The 23,751-nt window shown below is 39.0% G+C and overlaps 1 protein-coding gene across 2 annotated transcripts in view; it reads left to right on the forward strand.

Annotated features, from left to right (window-relative positions):
* The window catches only part of plxnb2b (plexin b2b), a 41,936-nt gene extending 22,302 nt beyond the window's left edge, over positions 1-19,634 (forward strand). For both annotated transcript variants that reach the window (XM_062421658.1, XM_062421659.1), the window contains exons 20-35: positions 49-185; positions 2,834-2,934; positions 3,309-3,538; positions 5,431-5,612; positions 9,285-9,351; positions 9,821-9,967; positions 11,012-11,168; positions 12,082-12,182; positions 14,413-14,497; positions 14,878-15,029; positions 15,711-15,871; positions 17,176-17,323; positions 17,524-17,588; positions 17,771-17,846; positions 18,067-18,141; positions 18,684-19,634. In XM_062421658.1, coding sequence (XP_062277642.1) covers positions 49-185; positions 2,834-2,934; positions 3,309-3,538; positions 5,431-5,612; positions 9,285-9,351; positions 9,821-9,967; positions 11,012-11,168; positions 12,082-12,182; positions 14,413-14,497; positions 14,878-15,029; positions 15,711-15,871; positions 17,176-17,323; positions 17,524-17,588; positions 17,771-17,846; positions 18,067-18,141; positions 18,684-18,788 — 1,989 coding nt within the window. In that variant the 3' untranslated portion in view covers positions 18,789-19,634. The remainder of the gene's footprint in view (positions 1-48; positions 186-2,833; positions 2,935-3,308; positions 3,539-5,430; positions 5,613-9,284; positions 9,352-9,820; positions 9,968-11,011; positions 11,169-12,081; positions 12,183-14,412; positions 14,498-14,877; positions 15,030-15,710; positions 15,872-17,175; positions 17,324-17,523; positions 17,589-17,770; positions 17,847-18,066; positions 18,142-18,683) is intronic.
* The last annotated feature ends 4,117 nt before the right edge of the window (positions 19,635-23,751 follow it).

Below are 23,751 nucleotides of genomic sequence, written 5' to 3' on the forward strand. Positions count from 1 at the left end.
GGAGAGCTTATGCAGATAATAAGATTCACTCTCCTTGTTTATCCACAGATCAAGTTTGGGAAAGGGGAGTGGGTGGTCGGCTCAGTGCGGTACAAGCAGAACAATGATTTGTCACTCTACATCATCATCCCTGCTGTCATTGTGCCCATGCTGCTCATCATTGCTATCTCTGTCTACTGCTACAGGTAAATAAAGCTGTTTTAGGTAACTTCACATTAACATACGTAATAATAGTAAGCCAACTACCTGCAATTGCTTTTTTTCTCCTTGCTTTTTTTACAGTAAATGTGCTGTAAGAAACCTTTTTATTTAAACTTGTTAATTCCAGACATATCGACAGACAGTTAAATAGCCTCATAATACTCTATAGTCACTGTTGGTACTATTCAAGCCTTTTCTTTTTTTACTATTATTCTTTTACACTGCTTTCTTAGAGACTTACCTTTTTCTCACAATAGAGGCTTTTTGGCAGCTTAACAGATGACTTACAAGCCTGCAATTTTTTAATGCCAAGGGCTCTCTGTCTGCTTGGCTTGTGACCTCTAAAAATGAAGAAAAGTTCTCTTGTGAATGATCCCTCATGACAGGTTATGGCTGAAGTGTGGATGTGTTGTGATCAGTTCAGCAGGAGTTATGTTTACTTCTCAGATTATTTTATTTCAAGGATTTTTAGAGGCCTGAAGAGATTCCAAACCCTCTTTTAAGACCTCTGAGGAAAACCTTTCAAGCAAACTGAAGGACAAACTTGGATTTTGTATAGAAACAAGTCATGGTTCTCTTCAGTTAGTCTGAAGAGCATTGTATAATTTACAACTATGTACAATTGATGGAGGGGGTATAGTAGCATCTTTGTCCTTCCAAATTGAAGTCTCTTGAGTCTGTGCTTCACAGTGTACCGCGTTTCATCACAGGTGATCAATTCTCCAATCAACTTTGCATCTTTTATGAAAAGGTGGGATGGTCCTCCTTAATCAATAGAAGGGAGCAGCATTTTATGTTATTTATCTTAGAGCTGCAATGAGAAATTAGAAAATGAATTGGCAACTATTTGAATATTTTTTTCAAAGAAAAAATGCCCCAATTCTCTGGTTCCAGCTTCCTAAATGTAAATATTTTCTGGTTTCTTTAGTCCTCTGTGATAGTAAAATGAATATTATTGGGTTGTGGTCTGTTGGTTGGGACGAACACAAGTCATTTGGTTACATCTTGAGCTGTGGAAAACAGAAATCAACATTTTCTGATATTTTGTAGACCAAACCGTTAATCGATTAATAAAGAAAATAATTGACAGATTAACCCAAAATGAAAAAAATATGAATTAGTTGCAGCCCTAGTTCACTTTATGAGTAGTAAAGCACTGGGAGTTTTTGATGTCATTTTCTGTTTTGTGTTATAATATATCCATGAATCTCAACCTCGCAATCTCTTTGAGAGCGGTTTAAAATGTTTGAGTATTCAAAAGATCACAAAAGATCAGCTCACAATTTTTCATAACAGCCAGCAACAGCCCACATGAAAAAAGAAGAGCTGTGGTCGGATGTCTGTGTGTTATCTATGGGCTATAACCTACTGATGAACCTTTATTATGTAATGTTTTTTTCAGATCAGTTAAGTTTTTAGTCCACCAAAGCTTCGTTGATTTGAATCACCAGAGGGACAGCTTAATAGCAGATTCTCTATTATTTGGGTTGCATTATCTATCCGGTGATTAAAGGAAGAGGTCATTAGAGGAGAGCCTAAATGAATAGGCTACTCTTGGTAAATAAACATTGTAGCCTGCTGGGTCAGTGGTGTGTGTCCACGACGAGTATTATGCTAAGAGGAAAATGGTATTAACAAGCTTTGTAAGATTTAAAAGAAAACAATTTACACCCTTCTACTTTTGACAAGGAAAGAAAGCAAATAATCCCACACCACTTTTTTCACCACATTTCAGTCCTCAGACCTTCATCGGGCAAAGTTCATACAATATACACAAACACTAAATACCATGCATATGACGGCTATAGGCTCTCTCCTGGGAAAAAGTGGCCAATCGGAGGACGCCAGCAACACTTCCTGGTATGCATACAAATAAAGGTCAATGAGTTCTTCAAATATAAACAAACATGATATTAAGCCCTTCCGATTGCAAACAAACAATACATTTACAAATATTATTAATGGATAGATATTACCATCCTACCATAAATTTCTTTACACTGAATTTCAAGCCAGTATAAAATTCCCCCAATAAGCTATTGCATGGTAAAACATACACATGATGTTTCTCTGTAACTTGATATTACATTATACTTTCTCTTTATCAAATATTATCGAAATGTTTTCTTTATCATATAAATCTTATGTTATACTTTTAATAACATACTTTCTTTTGTACTTAAATTGAGTTCATGATGTTTTTCTCAAATGGTTTAATATTAATATGGGATTGTTTTACATATATTTTAGTTCATCCTCTTTGCTTTTGTTGCGATTGCGATTTCCAGATATTCTCCAAAAACAGGGCTTTGTATGTCAGTTAATGTGTCTGTCACAGGCGATAATGCATTAGCTAAACTAACATTTCAGCTGGACAACACACCCACTTTGAGGGAACGATAACCAGCTCGAATAAGATGTATTGTGAAACTCATTAGAAAACACTGTGGCTAAGTTCTCAACTATCCCCCCCTCAAACCATTGCATGGAGTCTGTCATCAACAATTAGATTGAAATTATTTCAAAACACATTCATTCAAACATATTTTAAATAAAATAACAAGTTAAAATCCTTTCCTTCTGCAAATATTTGCTTTCATGATACCTGTGTTTCGTTCTATCATCTGTGCAGGAGAAAGAGTCAGCAGGCAGAGAGGGAATATGAGAAGGTGAAACACCAACTAGAGAACCTGGAGGAGAGCGTTCGAGACCGCTGCAAGAAAGAATTCACAGGTATTATCCGTGCTGCTGTGCAGACGCTCTGCAATATTGCTAATGCCCCTCAAAGGATCCATGTTTCTCAGAAGCTATAAAGTAATGAAGTGCTTCATAGCTCTGATTACATTTCTTTGATGTATTGTGCTGCAGTGAATTAAATAAATTCCCTCGCTTAACATCATGTTATAATCATTATGAGGAGCAGTTTTGCAGTAACAGTAATAGAAAACAATCTTTCACTGCTGAAATTATTTTCCCTGCAATGCTCCCTTTTCCCTCCTCTGCCTCTCACAATTTAAAGATTGAGACAGATGAGCAATGCACAAATGACAAAAGCTACTTATTAAAGAGGAATGAACTGGAATTTTTGTTTTGTTTCTGTCATGCAGACTTGATGATCGAGATGGAGGACCACACCAATGACCTGAGCGAGGGAAGAATCCCCTTCCTAGACTACAAGACCTACACAGACCGCGTCTTCTTCCTGCCCTCTAAGGATGGTGCCAATGATGTGATGATCACAGGGAAGCTGGACATCCCAGAGGCTCGACGGGCCACAGTGACCCAGGCACTCAACCAGTTCTCCAACCTCCTGAACTCCAAGACCTTCCTTATTAATGTAATTATACTGAACATGGTTGTATATCACTATATGTCAGCTGTGGTCACAGACTGATACAGATGTCTGCACACACACAGTTTACAGCAATGTATGATCTGGGAGCTTTACAAGGCAAATGATACGTGATACTTTTAAAACACATTTAGATTTCTTAATTTTTCACAGAAGTTGCTGGTCGTTAGGGATGTCAGTATTATTCAGTCCACCACTTTGGTTCGGACTGAGATGGCTCAGCAATGATTGCCACACAATTCATTTGTGGTTCTCAGACATCCTAATGATCCTAAAGACTTTGCTGATCCCCTGACTTTTGATAGAGGTTCATTTTTGTTTTTAATGAGTTCATAGAACTTTGTGCCTGAACTCTACCGGTTTCTTTGTATACGCTATTATAAAATTAGAACCCGGCCTTTCTGTTTTTGAAGCTTACCTGGGGTTGCATCTTGAGGTGAATCCTCCTGAGGTTGTGGTAATGAAGTCTTCTCTTGATTATTGACAAAGAAACATGTCCACCAACATCCTAGAGAACATTCTTGACTTGCTGTGCAGTCACAAAGAGCTTTTTCTTCATCATGCAAATAACTGCCAGGTCATCCATAAGACTTGTGCTTCTCTGTCCATCAGGTCATTTTCCATTTTCTTTCTTCTTTCCTGCTTTTTTAAAATATTTTAGAACCCAACTATTGATTTTGGCAAACCAACTACTTCTCGCTCTTATTTCTGCTTTTTTTAAGCCTCATTTTTATCTTCTTCACTTCACCTCTTTACGCCTCATATTGAGAGACAATTTTACGTCAGTCTAAATGGCAACTCTCAACTCTAAACCATATGTGAGCTCTTTTGTGCATGAACTGACATTTAAATGACACACAGCTTCCTGAGAAACATTTAGTAGTGTCCAATTACCTTTGAACCCCAAAACTTTCGAGCACTATGTAGTAAAAGGGCTATATTTCCCACACAGTTCTTTAAATATTGATGTAAACTTACTCAAATTTAAAGGTGAGATGTGGCTCTTTAATTTAATTTCCATTCCTTTATTTCAAATTGAGACTGACAAAGACTGAAGAACAAATATATTCGTATCCCTCCAGATACTTACTGTCTTAACTTTTATCATGACTGTAGAGTCTTGAGTCTCCTGAGGTCATAAAACATCTCCCTGATTAGGAATGACCAAGAAATTGAAAATACAGTTGAGGAGTTGTTTCTTGTTAATTACAATGATGGAAAAGGTCACCTAGTTCAAAATATGACTCTTTCATGTGATTCATTATTGTTTGGATGACAGTGGATTTCTATGGCATGGAGCCATAGACTGCATCAGGTGATGGCTATGTGTCCTCCAAAAATGTGTCAGTATGGTTGTTTTTTGTCTCTTCAGAAGATTTGTTGATTGTAAATTAGTTTAGTAACTTATTTAAGACAACACACTCTCCTACATCTCCGTGAGCTTTCAAAATATGCCATTACCACAATCCGTTATCAGAATCTATTTTAAATTCAGTCTCTCATCCCTTGAACTGAGTAACGTTTTAGTTAGTGGAGTACAGTATTTGAGGTGTGAAACAGAAGATATAGCAGAGGATGACTTGTGAAGATTCCTAATAATCCAATTCTGCTGGCACAGAAACAGCCTCTGAGGTGTTAACCACATATGTGTGGGTGATTCCTCTACCGCTAATTGGTATCTTTTCTAAGCCACAATATTTTACAGGGCAGAACTAAATTTACCTTGATAATTATTGTTTTCACCAGCATTAGTCTTTTGATTATTTAAATGCATATTATGTTTGATTAGCTTGTGTGTGGCTCTGTGTTTGTGTGTGTGTGGGTATCATCAGGATGATTAATATAGCTTTTCTGTGTGTGTGGTAATGTATTTGCAGTTTATCCGTACCCTGGAGCGCAGTCATGACTTCAATGCCAGGGCCAAGGTGTATTTTGCCTCCCTGCTGACAGTGGCTCTGCACGGGAAACTGGAATACTACACTGATATCATGAGAACACTGTTGCTGGAGCTGATGGAGGAATACGTCAACAGCAAGAACCCCAAACTCATGCTGCGCAGGTGAGTGAGAAGCAACCCAGTGGTGCTGTTCTGTAAATACTGATGCAATGACAATGCCAAAATGTCTTAAGTATCAGGTTTAACATCAATAAATTGAGTCCTGCAAAGATATTTCGGCAACTTGGAGGCATTTTAGAGCCACTCCAGCAGTCTAGTCAGTTAGTCGATCCAGACTGAAATATCACAACTATTTGATGGATGCCATGAATTTTTATACAGGGTCTCCATAGGATGAAGCTCACTGAATTTGGAGTTTATCCAGTTAAATAAATCAAGATGTTTTGTCACAACATACACATCCTCCAACTTTTCCACTTGTGCTGCCAGCAGGTTGACATTTGTGGTTTTGAATTAAACAATCATTGGTTGAAATACCATTAAAATTAGGCAGAGGCATTTGTGCCCCCTTCAGGATATATAGACCCTTAGACAGTTTGACTTGTCAAAGCAGGTAAAGTACAAGTGGAATTCATACCATTAATTAATCATGGCTGCATTGTATTTAGGTGAGCCAGCTCCGGGACTCTGGCATTATGCATGCTCACCCACTGTCATGGTTTACTGGAACAATTAATGGAATAGAGCCATACTTACTTTTTTTTTTTTATACACCTGTGCCTGATCAAATATCTGAGAAATAATGACATTCCCAGAGCCTTGTACATTTTGTTTAGTGTTAATTAAGACAGTGACACCTGCAAATCATCAGCATGTTAACATTGCCATTGTGAGCATTATTATGCTGACATTAGCATTCAGCTCAGAGCACTGTTGTGCCATGGTACAGTACAACCTCACAGAGAGCTAGCGTGGCTGTAGATTATAAGTCTTGTCTAACAATTTTTGCTCTGAGACTGTGAAATGTCTTTTCTTTCTCAACTCTATAACCAGAATCACTCCATATCTAAACCCTGGCAGCAGTATTATCAACCAGTTTAGGAGAACTGGGATTCAGTTCAAGATGTAGTGGACTGTTTCATTCTGTTGCCATGTTTTCTGTTGAATTTTGCACTGACTACTGTAGTCCACTATGAAGAACAGACTGCTGCTTGATCTATTCCAGTCCTCCTCCTTCTGCTTCTCCTTCTGTTTTTTTCCCTCTGAGTCCAAGCACAAAGTGTTTGATGAATCTTCTTTTGCTGTTCCTCTTCATTTTCTACTACCTCATCGTATTATTGCCAAAAGCTAAGATGAAAAAAAGTTTACGGTTGCTCTGAATACATGCGTCAAACTTCCTTTGTACAACTTGCTTCCTGCAAGTTGGTTCAGTTTAGTCCTCTGTCAGGGTGATTTTTCCCTTTTTTTATCACACTGTTTTTATTTTTACTTTGTTAATATACGATTTCCTTATCCCCTTTATCTTCCCTCCTTCCACTTTCCCCAACCCACCTTTCCCCACCACCTTGCTCAGGGAGACTGTATAATATACTATTCAAAGTGTAAAAGTGCAAATCAGGAATCCTAGGGTTCCAATCATTGAAGTAAAAGTTCTCTCACAGTTTTGATTGAATCTGTCCATATTTGTGTAGTCCTTGGTTGAGGAAGGCAGCTCCAGATATAAAATATCCAGTAGACCTCATAACCACTTTTTTGGTAGTAAATCATGTAGAGATTTTTAGTGCTGAACTATAATCTTCTTGGCTGCAGTCAAACCTGCAAGCCACGTTTTACGCATCCATACTGAAATGGAAGCTTTAGGCTTGTCATTGAGCAAATGTAGGACAATTTGTAATTTATGCTACTGTTGGATGTTTTTTACAGTATAAATAAACCCCTGCTTTCAACCTTGATCAGAACAATGCTCATCAATTGAGCTCTAAATCACCTACACTACTTAGACCAATTTTTTATCTTAATAATTATCCTTTTCGAGAGCAGAACTAAACTGTCATCTTACAAAAATTATCTGTGCATCATTACAAAATATGACACGTATTAAAAAATATGTGTGACTGAAATGAAATTAGAGCTCAAAATTGTTTATTGTTCAATTAATTTGTTATTTTAGGAACTTGCCAAATCCTCTGGATGTTTTTCTCTGATACTGCCTAATATTAATTGCTCAGTGTTTTCTCCCTTGGTGGTATCTCATAATGTCTTTGTAGTACCGGTGTCTGTAAACATTCAGCTGACTAATTTGATTGAAGTAAATAGCCTTCAGAAAAAAAATTCTAACTTTAGTGTTCTTTGTTCTTTACCCTTTTTCTCCCTGTAATGATCATGTCAAGGTCATATCACGTACCGACAGCCGCCTCCCCTCCCTCAGCAGGACCCACATGTCTGACAGTACAGTCACTCATCACTGCTGGGGGGGGGGGTTATGTGATCTGAACTGTCTGCTGTGCCTAGGCACGCTGTGACTGGCTGTTATGCAAGTACACATCTTAATTATCCCCCAATGGAGAGGCTCATTATGCTGATTAGGCCATTTTGCCAACACAGGCGCCCTTATATACAAGACATTTAATTAGGCAGGCTAACAGCTAACAATGGGCGCCACCAGTGGATATCTGACATTAGGGCGGGTGATCCGTCAAGTGACCACTGACACGAGTTTGAATTAAAATTTCCTGACACTGACAAGCTGTGCAGAGATTTCCCTTGTTGACATTTTATAGAAACACTGTCTTAAATGTACAGCAGACCAGCTTCACCACATCCAATCCAACTACTAACAAATTCTTTTTTTTTTAGTATTTGTGCTGAGCACTCGCAGAGTATCAATACACAAATCAACTCAACAACCCAAAAAATGACAAGACAAGTATATAGAGCTTTGTTCATTAGGGGCTCATCTCAATAAAACATGCACTCACTAAGCACTTAATTAGGAACACCTGTGCAATCTAATGCAATCCAGTACAACAGCTCTGCCATAAATTCTACTTTTACGAAGGCTATGAATCTTCAGTTTTTGTTGACATTGTCAGAAAGGTATTGTCCTAATATTTTGCACCCCTCATGAATGTTAATGGGGTGTGGATCAAATATTAGGAACACTTTTTTATGTAATCCACTGGCAGTACGCCACCACCACCCGGTACAAGTAGAATATCACCTCTCTGGTAATGGTCATCAAACACTGAAAATGTATAAGCTTCATAAAAATTAAATTTATGGCAAAGCTGTTTGCATTGGATTGCATTAGATTGCACAAGTGTTCCAGTGATGTTGTTCAAGTGCTTGGTGAGTGTATAGCTTATGCCACGTTGTGTGTGTATTTTGCTGTTACAACCTTCCCTAATATTGAAGAAATGTGATTGCAAATGAATTTTCTGTAACTTCAAGAAAGTTCTGCTTCAATTTTTAAGGGGATTCAACAAAAATAGCCTAAGAAAAACACACAAACATACAAATAACTACATACACATACTCATATTAAGGCAGGACCTACACATACACAGAGCATTTTACACACACTATACATTATTTATATTATTCATATTTTTATTGAATTGAATCTTTAGCACTATTTTCACTGTTGTTTCTATTGTTTCTACATTATGTAAGTAGGATCATATTCACATTTAGATTTTGTACTTGTTTTTCTTGAACATTATCATAAATTATTATGTTTTCTCTATTTCTTAACATACAGTATTCCCTCACCAAACATATTAAAAGTTGTTTTGAAAGTTAAGTTAAAAGCTGCTCATCTAATGTGTTATCCAGGTCAGAAACGGTTGTGGAGAGGATGCTATGCAACTGGATGTCTATCTGCCTATACCAGTTTCTGAAGGTATTGACTTATTAAGTATAACTTTCAGAACTCTAACACAGTCTCATATTATCTTGAAATCCACTAATTGACTAAAGCAGTAATTTGTCTTTCATACTTAATGTATTTTTGCACTAATACAGAAAATGTGTTCAAAGAAAACTACAGGCTCAGTTTATGGATTTTTTCATTTATTTCATTAGTTCTTGGTACTGTATTGATACTGTGCATTTATCTGTCTTCTAAACTGCTAATCACAACAATTAGCTTCTTGACAACATCTGTGACGAATTCTAAATGGCTTTGTGTGTGTGTGTGTGTGTGTGTGTGTGTGTGTGTGTGTGTGTGTGTGTGTGTGTGTGTGTGTGTGTGTGTGTGTGTGTGTGTGTGTGTGTGTGTGTGTGTGTGTGTGTGTGTGTGTGTGTGTGTGTGTGTGTGTGTGTGTGTGTGTGTGTGTGTGTGTGTGTGTGTGTGTGTGTGTGTGTACCAGGACTCTGCAGGCGAACCCTTGTACAAACTGTTCCGAGCTATCAAGCACCAGATCGAGAAAGGGCCCGTGGACGCCAGAGTGAAGAAAGCCAAATACACCCTCAACGACACAGGCCTGTTAGGCGACGACGTAGAGTACTCTGTCCTGGTGAGATGGATAGACATGAAAGCACACACACACACTCCAGGCAGAAAACCTGCACACACTGCTCTGAGATTGCACAGTGTTTTGTGCCTGGTTAACAACACACAAACACACACACACACTCACAGTGCAGTTGCCATGGTAACCACCAAAAAACCCCCAGGCGACTGCCTGCTTTTGTGTGACATCCATTTTCAGTGTCAATGTTCTCAGCTCGAAAACGACACAGGCAACACATTCCAATATAGCAGTGAAAAGCATGGCTTAGGTGAAAGTACTACAAGTCGGTACAAGTATAGAGTACAAGTCACCTCCACAGCCCCTTGTTGTCCTTCCAGCCTGCACCTGCCCTGTATCCATTTGGGCACTACATGATTATCGGCCCTTGCGTTTCACTTGGTATCGTGTTTCAATAATGGAAGTTAATGTGAACACAGCTGTTTTCTGTTAAAGTCAGCACAAATAAAAAGACCCATGAGTAATGTCGTTGTCGAGGACAATTATCAAATTAGCCTGAATTACATGTCTCACACCATGATGGATCGCCTTCTGTGATTGAATTATAGTGGGAGAAAAAATGCGATAAGCTAGATTTCACAGGCAGACAGAGTGTGTCCTATTCGCTTCAATTCACAGCATGCTCTTCCCATTCTCTTCAAGTGCACAGCTGCTTATGAGGCTGCTATTGCAATTGGATTGCCTGCCTCCTGCTTGAATCTGTTGAGTGGTCAGTTCGTTATTTCTGACAGAGTGACTGAGTGTGGGAGGTGAGGTGGGTCAGAGTTTGCTCCTGCTGTGCCCTGGTCATTAGCTGGCCAAGGTGACAGGAGTCCTGTCAGGTGTCATCGCAGAGTATATGTGTGCTTACAGAGCCCGGTTGCCATGACGACAACATCCCGACAGAGGGGACTTGGTGTGTGGGTTTGTGGGTGGGTGGCTGGGTGCTCTGACCATGTTTGAATATTTCTGCATATTTGTCATTTGTACTGCACAAGCTTACCCCACGTGTCCTTAATATGTGTTTCTGTGTGTGTCTGTGTTTGTCAGACCCTGCAAGTGCTGGTGCATGGCGAGGGCCCAGATGTGACGCCCGTCAAGGTGTTGAACTGTGACACCATCTCACAGGTGAAAGAGAAGATCATAGAGCAGGTGTATAGGAACCTGCCGTACTCCCTGCGGCCCAAGGTCGACAGTGTCACGCTGGGTGAGTAAATGAGGCCCACCTCAGTAGAGGATGAGATGAAGCAGAAAACATCTAATAATGATGAATAATGTAAATGTTACAGAGAATGGTGAGGATGTCAAAATGGAAAAGTTATTTCAGTCCTGACTGAAATGCATTTTTAATTGAACCAGAATGCATTTATTAAATATTTAATTGATTATTTAATTTTCAGTTCATTTAACAGATCATTTTCTTCTTGCCTTTGTGTGCAGAATGTAAAAAAAGGTCGAGAAGTTATTCATTGTCAGCAGCATGAAGAAAGCCTTCATCCCTAAACAAAGTTTTGCTTGTAACTATAGTCAGAAACCTTGGGGACTCACTTGAAAGGCTAAAGCTCTATAGACATTCTCAAACATCAAAGCCATTTTTTATTCCCACGCATACTGTAGATCTCATTCCTTTATACATTTTAGATAAGCAGAGATCCGTCTTCTTTCATGGTGAATCAGAAAGATAACCCCCTTATATTTGGTGTTACTTGTAAATGAATCATATGTAGCAGATGGTGTTGAGCTCAGGTTTGCAGTAGTGTCTGATTTTTCTAAATTGAAAATGCTTAGGTGCAAATCGCGGTTTAGAATTAGATTAAACATATTCAGAAAATCTTGATCTGCCACTTCCTCACCCAAATAAGCTCAAGTGTGTCACTAAATCCAAAGAAAAAGCCAGGGAGACAGGTGAATGAATAATTGGATTTACTTAAGACCCCATTATTACAGGTTAATAATGAATAACAATAACACGTGATGAAATATGCATTGAAAAAGGACAACCACAAAAAAACAAACCCCCACAAGCGTACGGTTATAATTTGCTTAACACTGCAGTACACGTCTTCTCACCACGGTACTATAAGAGATTATTTAAATTTCTGTGCTTGCCTTCACCACAGAGTGGCGCCCGGGCTCAACAGGGCAGATTTTGTCAGATCTGGACTTGACCTCCCAGAAAGAGGGGAGGTGGAAACGCATCAACACTCTGGCACACTACAATGTGAGTACTGACAAAACTAAATATCTTGATACTTTATAATTACAACAAAGAAAAAAAAATCATGTCTGAAAAAGCAGGGAATGTGAAGAGGCAGTGTGTGGGCGTGTGGATATGAATGGGGTTGCCTATTTTCACACCATTTCAGTCACAGGCTGAGCTGTACATCTTGTGTCTTAATGGTGTGTACTGTATGAAATCCATGTCTGTTGTGCATTTTCAGACTCAATTTCACCAGTGCACATGTGATTTTTACTGTCTTGTAGGCTTATCACCTCAAAACTGTTAAATGTTTGTTTCCTTACTATTCACCACAAGGAGAAGATACATGTTGGTGACAACAACATGCCAAAATCTGGCAAAATACATGCCAGTAATCTGGCACTATATTTGGAGAGCGTGGGTGAACTAAAGCATGCTGACTGTGCAATCCCAATGTCTCTGCTTTGAGTCCATCAGGTTTCATGTCAACCCATGTCAAACTCTTCCCTTGATTCCTGTCAGCTCTTAACTGCCCACCAAAGACATAAAATATGCAAAAATACATTTTAAAAATGCACTAACTGTAGATGGTAGGAAGGCATCAACCCCACACTCAGATCCTTAAAACTGAAATTAAACCCCAAAAAGTGGAAAATGAAACTATCTTTAGTGTAACTGAAACTGTGATTAAAAGTCCAAAAATGTTGTGCAGTTTAATAATGTGCATTGTAAGTCCATACAGAACATAATAATTTAATGTATAAATCAATAACAGTATACATACATAATTGATAATACAAGTCTATGTATAATAGAACATGTACAACAGAAACAATAGTGAACATTTTTTGAAGTGGTCCTTTGAAACATCTTTGAGCATCTTTATGTGCAGTCCATTAAACGGCCTTTTAACAAAACTCCTCACCTTTTAGGAATGGACTGCTCTCTGTGTGCCGGCTTGAATAACCAGAACATTTAATGTGCTGCTTGCTGATTATATCTTTTTTTCCATACAAACTTGTATTATAATTTTCAACAAAAATATTACTACATCGTCTATTCACCCGTCTTACCCCGCAATCTCTCAATGAAAAACTCTTGGACATAAGAGCTTGACAAAAACTTAAAAGTACATTAATGAATAGATGAAAAAGTAATTTAAAACACTAGGAAGGATTTGCAGCATCAGACAACTGTGACCTTCTGTTTGGAGTTTGCATGTTCTCCTCGTGCCTGTGTGGGTTCTCTCTGGGTACTCCGGCTTCTTCCCACAGACCAAAAACATGCAGGTTAGACTACCGTAATTGGAGAATCTAAATTGCCCATAGGTGTGAATGTGAGTGTGAATGGTTTTGGTCTCCATATGTTAGCCCTGTGATGGACTGACGACCTGTCCAGGCGTACCCTGCCTCTCACCCAATGACAGCTTGGATTGGCTCCAGCCCCCCTGCAACCCTATGTGGGATAAGTGGTTTGGAAAATGAATGAAAATGAATGAATGGAAGTGGCTTCTATATTGTGAAAAAGATTTTAGTCAGATATTATATTTTCTAATATACCTAGAATATACCTTTTTATGCATATTGCACATGCATCCTGTGTGAGTTATGGAACAAACAAAAATATGTTCATACAAAGAACAACCTGTTAGTTTTCACAAATCAATATTCAAGAAGGTACTAAAGAAGGATCTAAATGGTTTCAATCACGGTTTGTCTTCATCAGCTCAGCAGCCATGCCTAAAATTTTAACTTCTCTCCACCAGGCACTTGCAATCTTGTCAACTCTCAATGGCAACATAATGCTACTCAATCTTCTTGGTACCTTATTGATCCTCGGATGATAAAGGTCACTCACAAATATCCCCTTTTTGTCCTGCTTTTCTCCCATTTAAATCCCCCTCTTTCTAATGTGCTCCACTTCCTTTCATCCTACCTGCTGATGTGTCACAGTTGCTCTTACCGGTCCATCTTGTTGCCATAGATTAATTGGCTGTGTCAGAGTAGTGCTAATCACAGTATTTGTGGGGTCAATAATGGGTTGACGCTTAAGAAAATGGCCGGTAAATACTCCAATAAAGACCTACTGTTGCTGTCCACTCAATTGAATTGATTATGAATTAGTTCTGGTGCACTAAAAGAGACTGCTGACCTCAGTCACAGTACCAATTAAATTCAAGGTGTGTGAGGAAAGGGTGTGCTGTTGTTGTGTGTGTTTTTGGTTCAACAGAAGCATGTTTTGTGCTTTTCAGGTGCGAGATAATGCCACATTAGTCTTGTCCAGAGCGCCTCACCCTCCGCACAACTATGACCAGAACCAGGAAAACCATGAGGAGCGTGAGTGTCTCTTTAAACTCACATGTTGAACCACAATGAACATATATCAGACGTATACTTGAGAATATAATGTTTGTCTTTGTTACTTTTCCCCAGGGCTTTTGTCAACACCTCCACTCTCATTTAACATGCTAATAAATGTTGTTTTATGTAAAGCACACTGAGATTATTTTGAAATAATATGCACTTTTATCTTCAGGCTTTTATGTTCAGTTCAGAACAGAGGATTGTTTCTAGTTGAATATTCTCTCTGCATTCAAATTCAGTTGACAAACACCCTCCCCTTTTTACTGTCTGAATATGTTCTGTAAGAGTGTGGATGAATAAATTAGGAGTAAAACTGTTCAAGGAAAGTTTAAAGTCTTGTTTTTCTCCACCAGGGAATGCTCTGTTGGATGATGACAAGGTGTTTCACTTGGTGAGGCCAGCAGACGAACTGGATGAGATCAAGTCTAAACGGGGCAGCATAAAGGACAAGTCGATGACCAAAGCCATTACAGAGATCTATCTGACACGACTCCTTTCTGTCAAGGTACAAAGAGAGAATCATTAATGCAACTGCAATATTTATTGAAGTCGTCCTCCATTTTAAAATGTGTCTTGCCTCTTGTTACTTCACCTGAATGTTTAAGTGTCACTGTGCTTAATGATGTTATATGCAGAGTTTGATACCATAAGGCTTTTTTTACATCTGGTGAAGGGTGAACATTTCTTCATACTCACCAGATATCTGAGTTCACGGCATATTCTCATACAAGCGTGATTTGTGACATTGCAACTAGTTTGGACCAATGGTTGTCCAGTATGCAACTTACACAAGCTTGATGTTGCTTCCAGTGGAATATTTGTAGTATTCATTGATTTTTCAATGAGAGAGATGCAATAGATGTAATTTTAAAGATTTAAAAAAAGGCAAATGAACATTATTTTTGTGGATAAACCACATTAGTTATTTTCCAAAAGAGATTATTTTATGTCCTTAAACATAACTTGAGGGGATCTTTAAGTAGTTACCCAATTTTCTGACTCTTGCAACTAGCATTTTTGCTTTTCAGGTGAAGGTTTTCAGTTGAAAAGCCTACTTTAATATCAGAAAATGCACTCTTTTGAAGAATATCTACCTTTGCATTGCGTGCAAATAGCTTTGTCCTGATTGATTTCGGTGCTGCTCTGTGTCTCTGCCCTGTCTAACATTATTTGTGGCCCCTTTCAGGGAACACTGCAGCAGTTTGTGGATGACTTCTTCCGCAGCGTGCTGTGCTCTGGGGCAGTGGTGCCACCGGCTGTCAAATATTTCTTTGACTTCCTGGATGAGCAGGCGCTGAAACACAACAATGTGGATGAGGAGACCATCCATATTTGGAAGACTAATAGGTAAAAAAGTACTGCATGCCAACCTACACTGATAGTCACTCTTGAAGTTTGTGTGAACTGTAATTGAGAAAATCCCCACTAACACGCTCATGAAGATACACTAATACACAGCTTGAGTCTGACCAACATGCAGATCGCACCACCTGAGATACAGTAACTCTCCAAGAAATAAAACTTGTTTATCCAAGAAAGACCTGAATACAAATGCACAATTTCAGCTCACTTAGTTTGCATTTGGAGTCCTCCTGCTCCCATGTGACATTTAAGTGCATAAATTAGTGTCACGTCGGCTAAGGCTCGAGCATACAAGACGACGTGTTGCATGTAGATGCCAGTGATTGACGTAAGGCTGGCAAGAGAGCACCCACACAAGGACAGGAGATGAGCGATTTAATTACTTACTACACTCCACACCACATTCTGCATCCACCCGTTCTGTTTATCAAATCAACTGAGGGCCATGTATTAAATATGAATGTGTGTATGAGGCATAACAACAAACAAACATGGTAATTATGTCCCAAGCTAATTTAATTCTGTGATTATAGCAACACTGCTATTTTTATGCGTCTATTGTATTCTCACTGCAGCCTTCCCCGGAGATATTACCAAACCAGTATGAATTTTACACGGTGTGCATTTCATGTCTCAGATGGCGGGGTATGTGCTCCGATCAGGGAGGAGACTTTTTTTGGAAACCACTGTATTTTGGGGCGTTTTGGGAGATTCACAAACTGACATGAGTTTGGAAAGAAGTGAATGGAGCTTGTGTTCTCATGTTCAAGAGGGAAATCAGCAAGCATACTTGAGCATTACATTATGTAGTCAGTGTTTTAAGTTATTAGGCTGCACGAGACTTGAAAGGTCAAAGTTTTGTTGCTTTTAGAACTTCTAATCACTATTCGTTAGGCAAAACAAGCATCCTTGACTGTTCCTCAGTGCAGATCCCTTTTTATTATTCTTGTCTTTGAAAAGGAAAAAAGAATTTTGTCTTTTCATTTTCTTTGAATAGTAATAATTCTCAGAGGTCAGTATCATATGAAATAGTAGTATAAACTGACAGTTGAGGGTATTGTTCTGAATAAACTGCTACCTACAAGAAAGGCTTCTCTCCATCCCTGTTATTATATTGTACTGGACTCAATTGCACCTCAGGCAAGTGCTCTCACACATGAGATGCCTTACTGACTCAAACAAATTCATCGATGTAATGCGGTTGATGAGATTTTCCCCCATTCTGAGGCAATAATAATGATAACAACCGTGATGATAGACTGCTTTCCTGCCCTTTTCCCCCCGTGCAGTCTGCCTCTGCGCTTCTGGGTGAACATCCTCAAGAATCCCCACTTCATCTTCGACGTCCATGTGTCTGAAGTGGTGGATGCCTCGCTCTCTGTCATCGCCCAGACTTTCATGGATGCCTGCACTAAGAGCGAGCACAAACTCAGCCGGGTAAGTGGAAACAGAGAGGAGAAGGAGGAGGAGGAGGGGAATAAGGTTAAAGAGCAAGAGGAAAGATGGGAAAATAGATGAACATGAGGAGAACAAAGTGGTTTACATTAGAAGTAAAGAGGAGTGAGAAGAGGAATGTCAGCATTTAATCTGTCTAAAGTGCTATTGTTTTCACTGTTGTGTCCACTTTTTGTTTCTAGGACTCTCCAAGTAACAAACTACTCTATGCAAAGGAGATCTCCACCTATAAGAAGATGGTGGATGAGTAAGTCCTGTCAGAACTTTACAATTCACTTTTGAGAAGTTGTTTTTATGCCTCTAAATTGTGTGTGTGTGTGTGTGTGTGTGTGTGTGTGTGTGTGTGTGTGTGTGTGTGTGTGTGTGTGTGTGTGTGTGTGTGTGTGTGTGTGTGTGTGTGTGTGTGTGTGTGTGTGTGTGTGTGTGTAGTTACTACAAGGGCATCAGGCAGATGGTATCCGTCAGTGACCAGGACATGAACACCCACCTGGCAGAGGTGTCACGGGTAAGAAGCACAGCTGTCATTTTCTGTGCCATTAATGTCTGATGTTAAATAATAATAGAACGTCTCTTTGCAAAGGTTAGTTTGTTTTTATGTCAATTTAATTAAAAAGTTAAAAGTTATTTTTCAAACCTGGTAACAAAAGAAGTTTGCTCATTCAACTCTTTTTGTGGTTTAGTTATATTTCCTCTGTAATCTGTAAATTGTCCTTTGTGTCTTCCAGTCTCACACAGACAAACTGAACACACAAGTGTCTCTCCATCAGCTTTACCAGTATGCCAGCAAATACTATGATGGGGTAAGAGCACCTTCTTTTTCCTATCACACCCAAATGAGGCTATTCCACTCAATGCACTACTGCCCACTATATTATTGCTTTTCCTTTTTTTCACTTCACTCTTGATATGCCAGAAAAGTGATTGTATGAAATTTTAATTGAAAGCATTTCTGTGGGATGTGAATTGGAAAATTGCTCTGGGAATTGATTTTTAAGCGTCCATTGTGCATTGCCACTCGAGGTCATGAAAAGGGGATAAACAAAACCTAATGAACAAGTTGGATAAACAAATGGGGCTGTCAGTCTCCGTAAGTGGGGCTCAAAAACAATAACAGTGTATATGACGTGACTGTTGATGTCAAATAACACCATCCTCCTTATCCCACTCTCCACCCTTTTTCTTCTCTTTGTTCTCTCTGTCCACTTCCCTGTTTCTCCTTTCTTTGCTTCTTCCGACATTACCCCTTTTCCCTCTTCTTCCTCTTTCCTTCTCTTCCCTATTATTTTTGACCTCTTCCTCGTCCCCCTCCATTTCTGTCTCTCACCTGTCATGCCCCTTTCAGATTGTCGCATCCCTAGAAGAGGACCCAGCTGCACAAAATAAACAGCTGACCATGCGGCTCCAACAGATAGCAGCCGCCCTGGAAAACAAAGTGACTGATCTCTAACCCACTGAATGGCGGGAAGGGTTGGTGGGGGGAATGATAGGATACCGCCAGTGACTACAGGGGCTTATTTCTTCTTTTTAGAGGATAAAATATGGAAATAGGAAAAGGTGAGAGGGGACTCATTTGGGTGTGTGCATTGTGCAACTTGGCCCTGGGACAATTTTCTGTACAGGGACTAATGAGATGCAGATAGAGAGCAAAAGGGGGAAGAAAATGATGGGTTACACTGTCATAGGTACGCCTTAAAGCTCACTTGCCAAACCTTAAAGGTCTGCATGCTCACTTATACTTCACTGAATATTGCTCCCACAAAGCTGTGCAGGAGACCTCTCTTTGAGAATTAAGCCCCTCTGTGGAGTACTGGCACAGGAGATAATCAATGAGATGTTCAATTTGTTTCTGTGTAGAAAACGTTTTAAGAATTGTATTATATATTTTTTTTATCGTGCAGTCTTTATGCGGAAAGCTTTATAAGGAAACAAAATTATCTTTTTAAATGGATCACCTTGTGGTGCGGATAGTGTTTTTATTAGCCTGTGTGTGCGTAGATGTCCGTGTGAAGTACAATATGTGAACAAGAGTGTGTGTTGCTAAACTAGAGTGTGTGTTCGCTTGTGTAGTTTGTGAGTGTGTGATTGAATGCGTGGGAATGTGTGTGCACACACAGGATGCCTAATGTCAGGCGTGAGGGCGAAGGGACGCCTGCTTTCTGTCATTTTAATCCCCCATACCCAGTGACACACTGGAGCCTGCGCTCTAACTGAGCTTTTTGACAGCGACCAAAGGGTCCTCACAAGGACACTGGTTAATCTATCAATGTACAGGCTCATATGAATGACAGCTCACCAGTCCTTTCATGAATATTTGAGTTCAATTTTCTTTTACTTTTGACTCAGATTTGCTTCAAGCTGGGTTGCCATTTGTGCTTGTGGAAATCAATAATAGCACAGTCTGTCTCCCTTTATTGTACAGTGCCATGATACATTCCACTTGAATTAAAGCACAGAAGGACATTTAAGATGTTTTTTAAGACATTTCAGTTTAAGACTGTTATCAGATATTTTTTCTTTGCTGTAAAAGTTTTTCTTTTTTAACTCTCAGCAAGAAGCAACTATATTCTGTCATGGAGCTATGTCACTCATATTAGCCCTGCAATAATGTCAGAATACCATGAGCCACAATCAACAGTCACATTAGCTTACAAAATGTATTCACATACAGTAGCATTTCAGCAATATGTTAGAAACGTTTCCAAATTCATTACTGCATTGTTAGTGTTATGATTTTTAGTGCCATTTTTTAGTATTACCTTTGTAATATTTCAGATAATCATCGAGCATACTGCCTCTAAAGCTATGAAATAGCCTATTGCTGATATTAATAATCTGCCACAGATGCAGTTGGTACTTAATTGTTTTGAACAAATTACAGTGGTTTTAGCCTTTGTATGATGTTGGGAAGCTTGGGTTCAATCGTGTACATAATTGTTACAGTAATTGGAATATTGATATGTCAGTGTCAGAGCCAAGGGTCGGCAGGGTAGGAATGAGGGTTTGATGTTTCTTGGGCCATTAAACACCACCACATTTCATCTCTAAATTGTAGGTTTTGGTGTTGATAGATGATTTAATTGTACTCCCTGTATCAGATCATGGATGTGTAAAGTTGACAGAGCATAACAAGCTCCAGAGACCCCAGAATGTTAACGATTCCTGCCTTGGCTAGAGAGAGGTTTGCACAGACCTCAAGCCTGCCTATCTGCCTGCTGTCTCAGCATGGCACCCTGGCATCCCGACCTACAGCACTTGGCACTGCCCACTCAGCGCAGTGCAGAGTGGCACTCTGTATAATGGAATCAGCAGGGGAGGCTTTTGATCTTAATTGCATGCAGACTGCAGACTCCATCCTTGTCTCCGTTGTTGTTTACTGCTGACTCTTCTCACTGACAGAGTTGATGCAAGAAGCTTCTTTCAGAGCCTTTCTTTAACCAAAAATGTGCCTTATTGAATAGGATGATACATATATGTTTCTAAATTATTCTATTGGTAACCTAGGTGATTATGATGATGATAGTGCTATAGACACAGCAATGTATTTGGACTTGTGATATTATGTGTGCTGTCTAAAATGCTAGATGACCTGCTGCAGCCATTTGCGTGCCAATAGGCTGAAGACATTTCAGTATGATTTATTTTACTGTTGCAGTTTTGATGTGTGCATTTCCTTTGGGTGTCTGTGGCGTGTGCTTAGTAGGACTTTGGTGGCTAAAGGCAAAAAGCCAAAATGAATAAATGTAAAACAGTGGCCAATGTGATTTGGGTTTCCCATTAAAAATGTCTGGCATTCCTAAATTAGTCTGAAGTCAAAAGGGTATCCTTATGTAGATTGAATATAGCGCAAAATTGTTCCAATGGTGTTAATTTTTTGCCCTGTGTTTCAAAGTTATTCGACAGTGTGTACGATAAATGACTATCTATACTCGACAAATTACCTTTCTTACTGCTGTGCAGTTATTTTTATTTCTTGTTTCCTATACCATATAAATCTTTGTAAAACATGTTGAAATACTGTATTCTAACTGTATAATCCTATGCATTGAGTCCTGGGACAAAAGAGAAAAAAAAGAAAAAAACTGTTTGTGCAGTTGTCGAGACTTTTTCCATTTTGAAACTTGTGAATGTGCTGTAATGATAAAAGAAACTAGGACACTGCATTTTCAGAACAGGACCATTATTGAAAGCCAATGTTTTCCTCCCCATCCAAGGCAGCTCAGAAGATTCTCGATCTTGTACCTGATCTGGTTGTACTGGATGAACATAATTTTACAAAGGCTGTGTGTGGACGGAGAAGTTACCCACAGGTTTCATCATACACTCCTCCATGAATAAACTCAGAGACATATACACCCTTCATATCTACTGTGTTTCTTTCACTTTTAGAATATTGATTTTCTCCAATTGAACACTCACCTCACATGCATATTGTATGAGTTGCAATAACCTTGGGTGATAGAGTAACACTTGCCACAGGTCACCAATTTCTTTTTGAAGTGTACCAGTATTTATACAGCTCATTTCCCCTACCTTGGTCTTGCACTGAAGAGCTTACACACAGACAGGAATAATGGGTGGATTCATGAAAGTGATCTCTTATTCTAACCAACCAATCACTTTATGGATGAGAGGGCCCAGTGCTTGAACTTGACAGGTTTTTTCCACATATATTCTTGCATATTATGACCACATATTACATCCCGTGATGGCATCAGTCTTCATATGCAGCATACCCTATGATGGCTGACACTATTCCCCCCAAATGCCACATCAGGATCCTGTCACAAGGCTCAGAATACAAACGAGAAGGCAGCGTCTGGCTTCATGAAACAAGTTGATAATGTAAATAGCCGCACACCATCTCTGTCATCTGCAGTGAAGGTTGAAAAATTGCTGCAAAAACATTTATTAAGTACTGACAGCTAAAAATGAAATGGGGGAGAAAAAAAGAAAGATGAAAGGCAAATTGCCTCATCTGACTGCTTAACAAACACTGACACGGGTGGAGGTATCAAAGAAAAGAGACCTGTGCAGTCCATCTTCTAACTTAACAGATCATCGATGCACCAAAAGATAGAGCAACTTCAAGGGCTGCTGCCAAAGCAAGAGTGATTACACTTCATTATTGCAAGCATTGCATCTTATACACTATCCCTGATCATTAGTGGAAAATCGAAGGCAATACTGTACTTTATTTCTATTAAAAGATGCAATTTACATCATTTTGGGAGTCAACATGACTGACTGTGTTGAGCACTTCTGATAAGATTTTAAATAACTATTCCTTTCACTGTCTATAAATCAATAATACTCCACACCAAGAATAATTATTGAAGTCAGCCTTGTTGCAGGATTTCTCACAAGAAATTGGGTTAAAATCTGCATGTTGCTGGCTCCTGTTCTTCTGCCTGGGATGCTTCACACATATCAGCCAGTCTCCTTCAGCAGGAGATGGCTGTGTTTACCAGCAGGTTGTGTTTCACCTCCACATGTTTCAAACCTCCTAATGAGATTTGGATTTGATTTCCCCTGCCTTAGGAGAAGAAGAGAAGGAGGAGGAGAACTTGGTGCAAATAAAAACAATCATTGTTTGGTGTCATTTTAAACAGTTGTTCTGATGAATAATTTAAAAAATCTGACAACTGATTCTACGGCTGTCTAAAGCTCAGGAATAACCTGAGAGCAAATGATATTATCATGTAAGGTAAGTAAAGGTTTGCATTTGAGCAGACCTATATTTGAATTTAAAGTCCTTAATGTCAGAGCAACCCACACTATATAATCCATGGTTAAATCAACTATATCCTCTCTGTAAATAGTTCAGTTTAATTGGCCAGAAGGGGAGTCTAGGCTGAGTAATCTTCAGAAAACTGCTGTCTGGGTGGTGCAGAGTTACAGGCCACAAATACAGAAACCTAATATTAAGATGAAAATCCTGTCTGTGTATGATGTGACTGTGTGTGTGATTTGCACAAAGTTATTTTCAAAGACATATCTGTGCACTTCTGCTAACTTGTGGTGATTTTAAATTGTCTCCATTTGAAGTCTTCTGTATATTTTAATTTGTTTAATCGTATATTATATATTTTATTTTCATTTACACTGGAAGAAATATGAACAGTATATGCATCAAACAGACAAACAGAAGGTCTCAAGAGAGTAAATAGCTATATTATAAAATGTCTATCAAAGCTCAGTTTGAACATGCAGCAGGAAAAAAAATGTTTATGTGTTACTGTAATGGGTATTTGTATGCACTATCACTGTGACCATATTCCCCAGATTAAATAATGGGTTGAGATTTAGATTTTAAAAAATGTCCATTTTGTGGCTGAGGAGGACGCATCCAAAGGACCTCTCTCATAACTCAAACGATTCTATAGAAAAAAGCAGCATGCCGACTCGTGTAT

This window comes from Scomber scombrus, chromosome 6 (genome assembly GCF_963691925.1).
Source record: "Scomber scombrus chromosome 6, fScoSco1.1, whole genome shotgun sequence".
In the NCBI taxonomy this organism is placed as follows: Eukaryota; Metazoa; Chordata; class Actinopteri; order Scombriformes; family Scombridae; genus Scomber; species Scomber scombrus.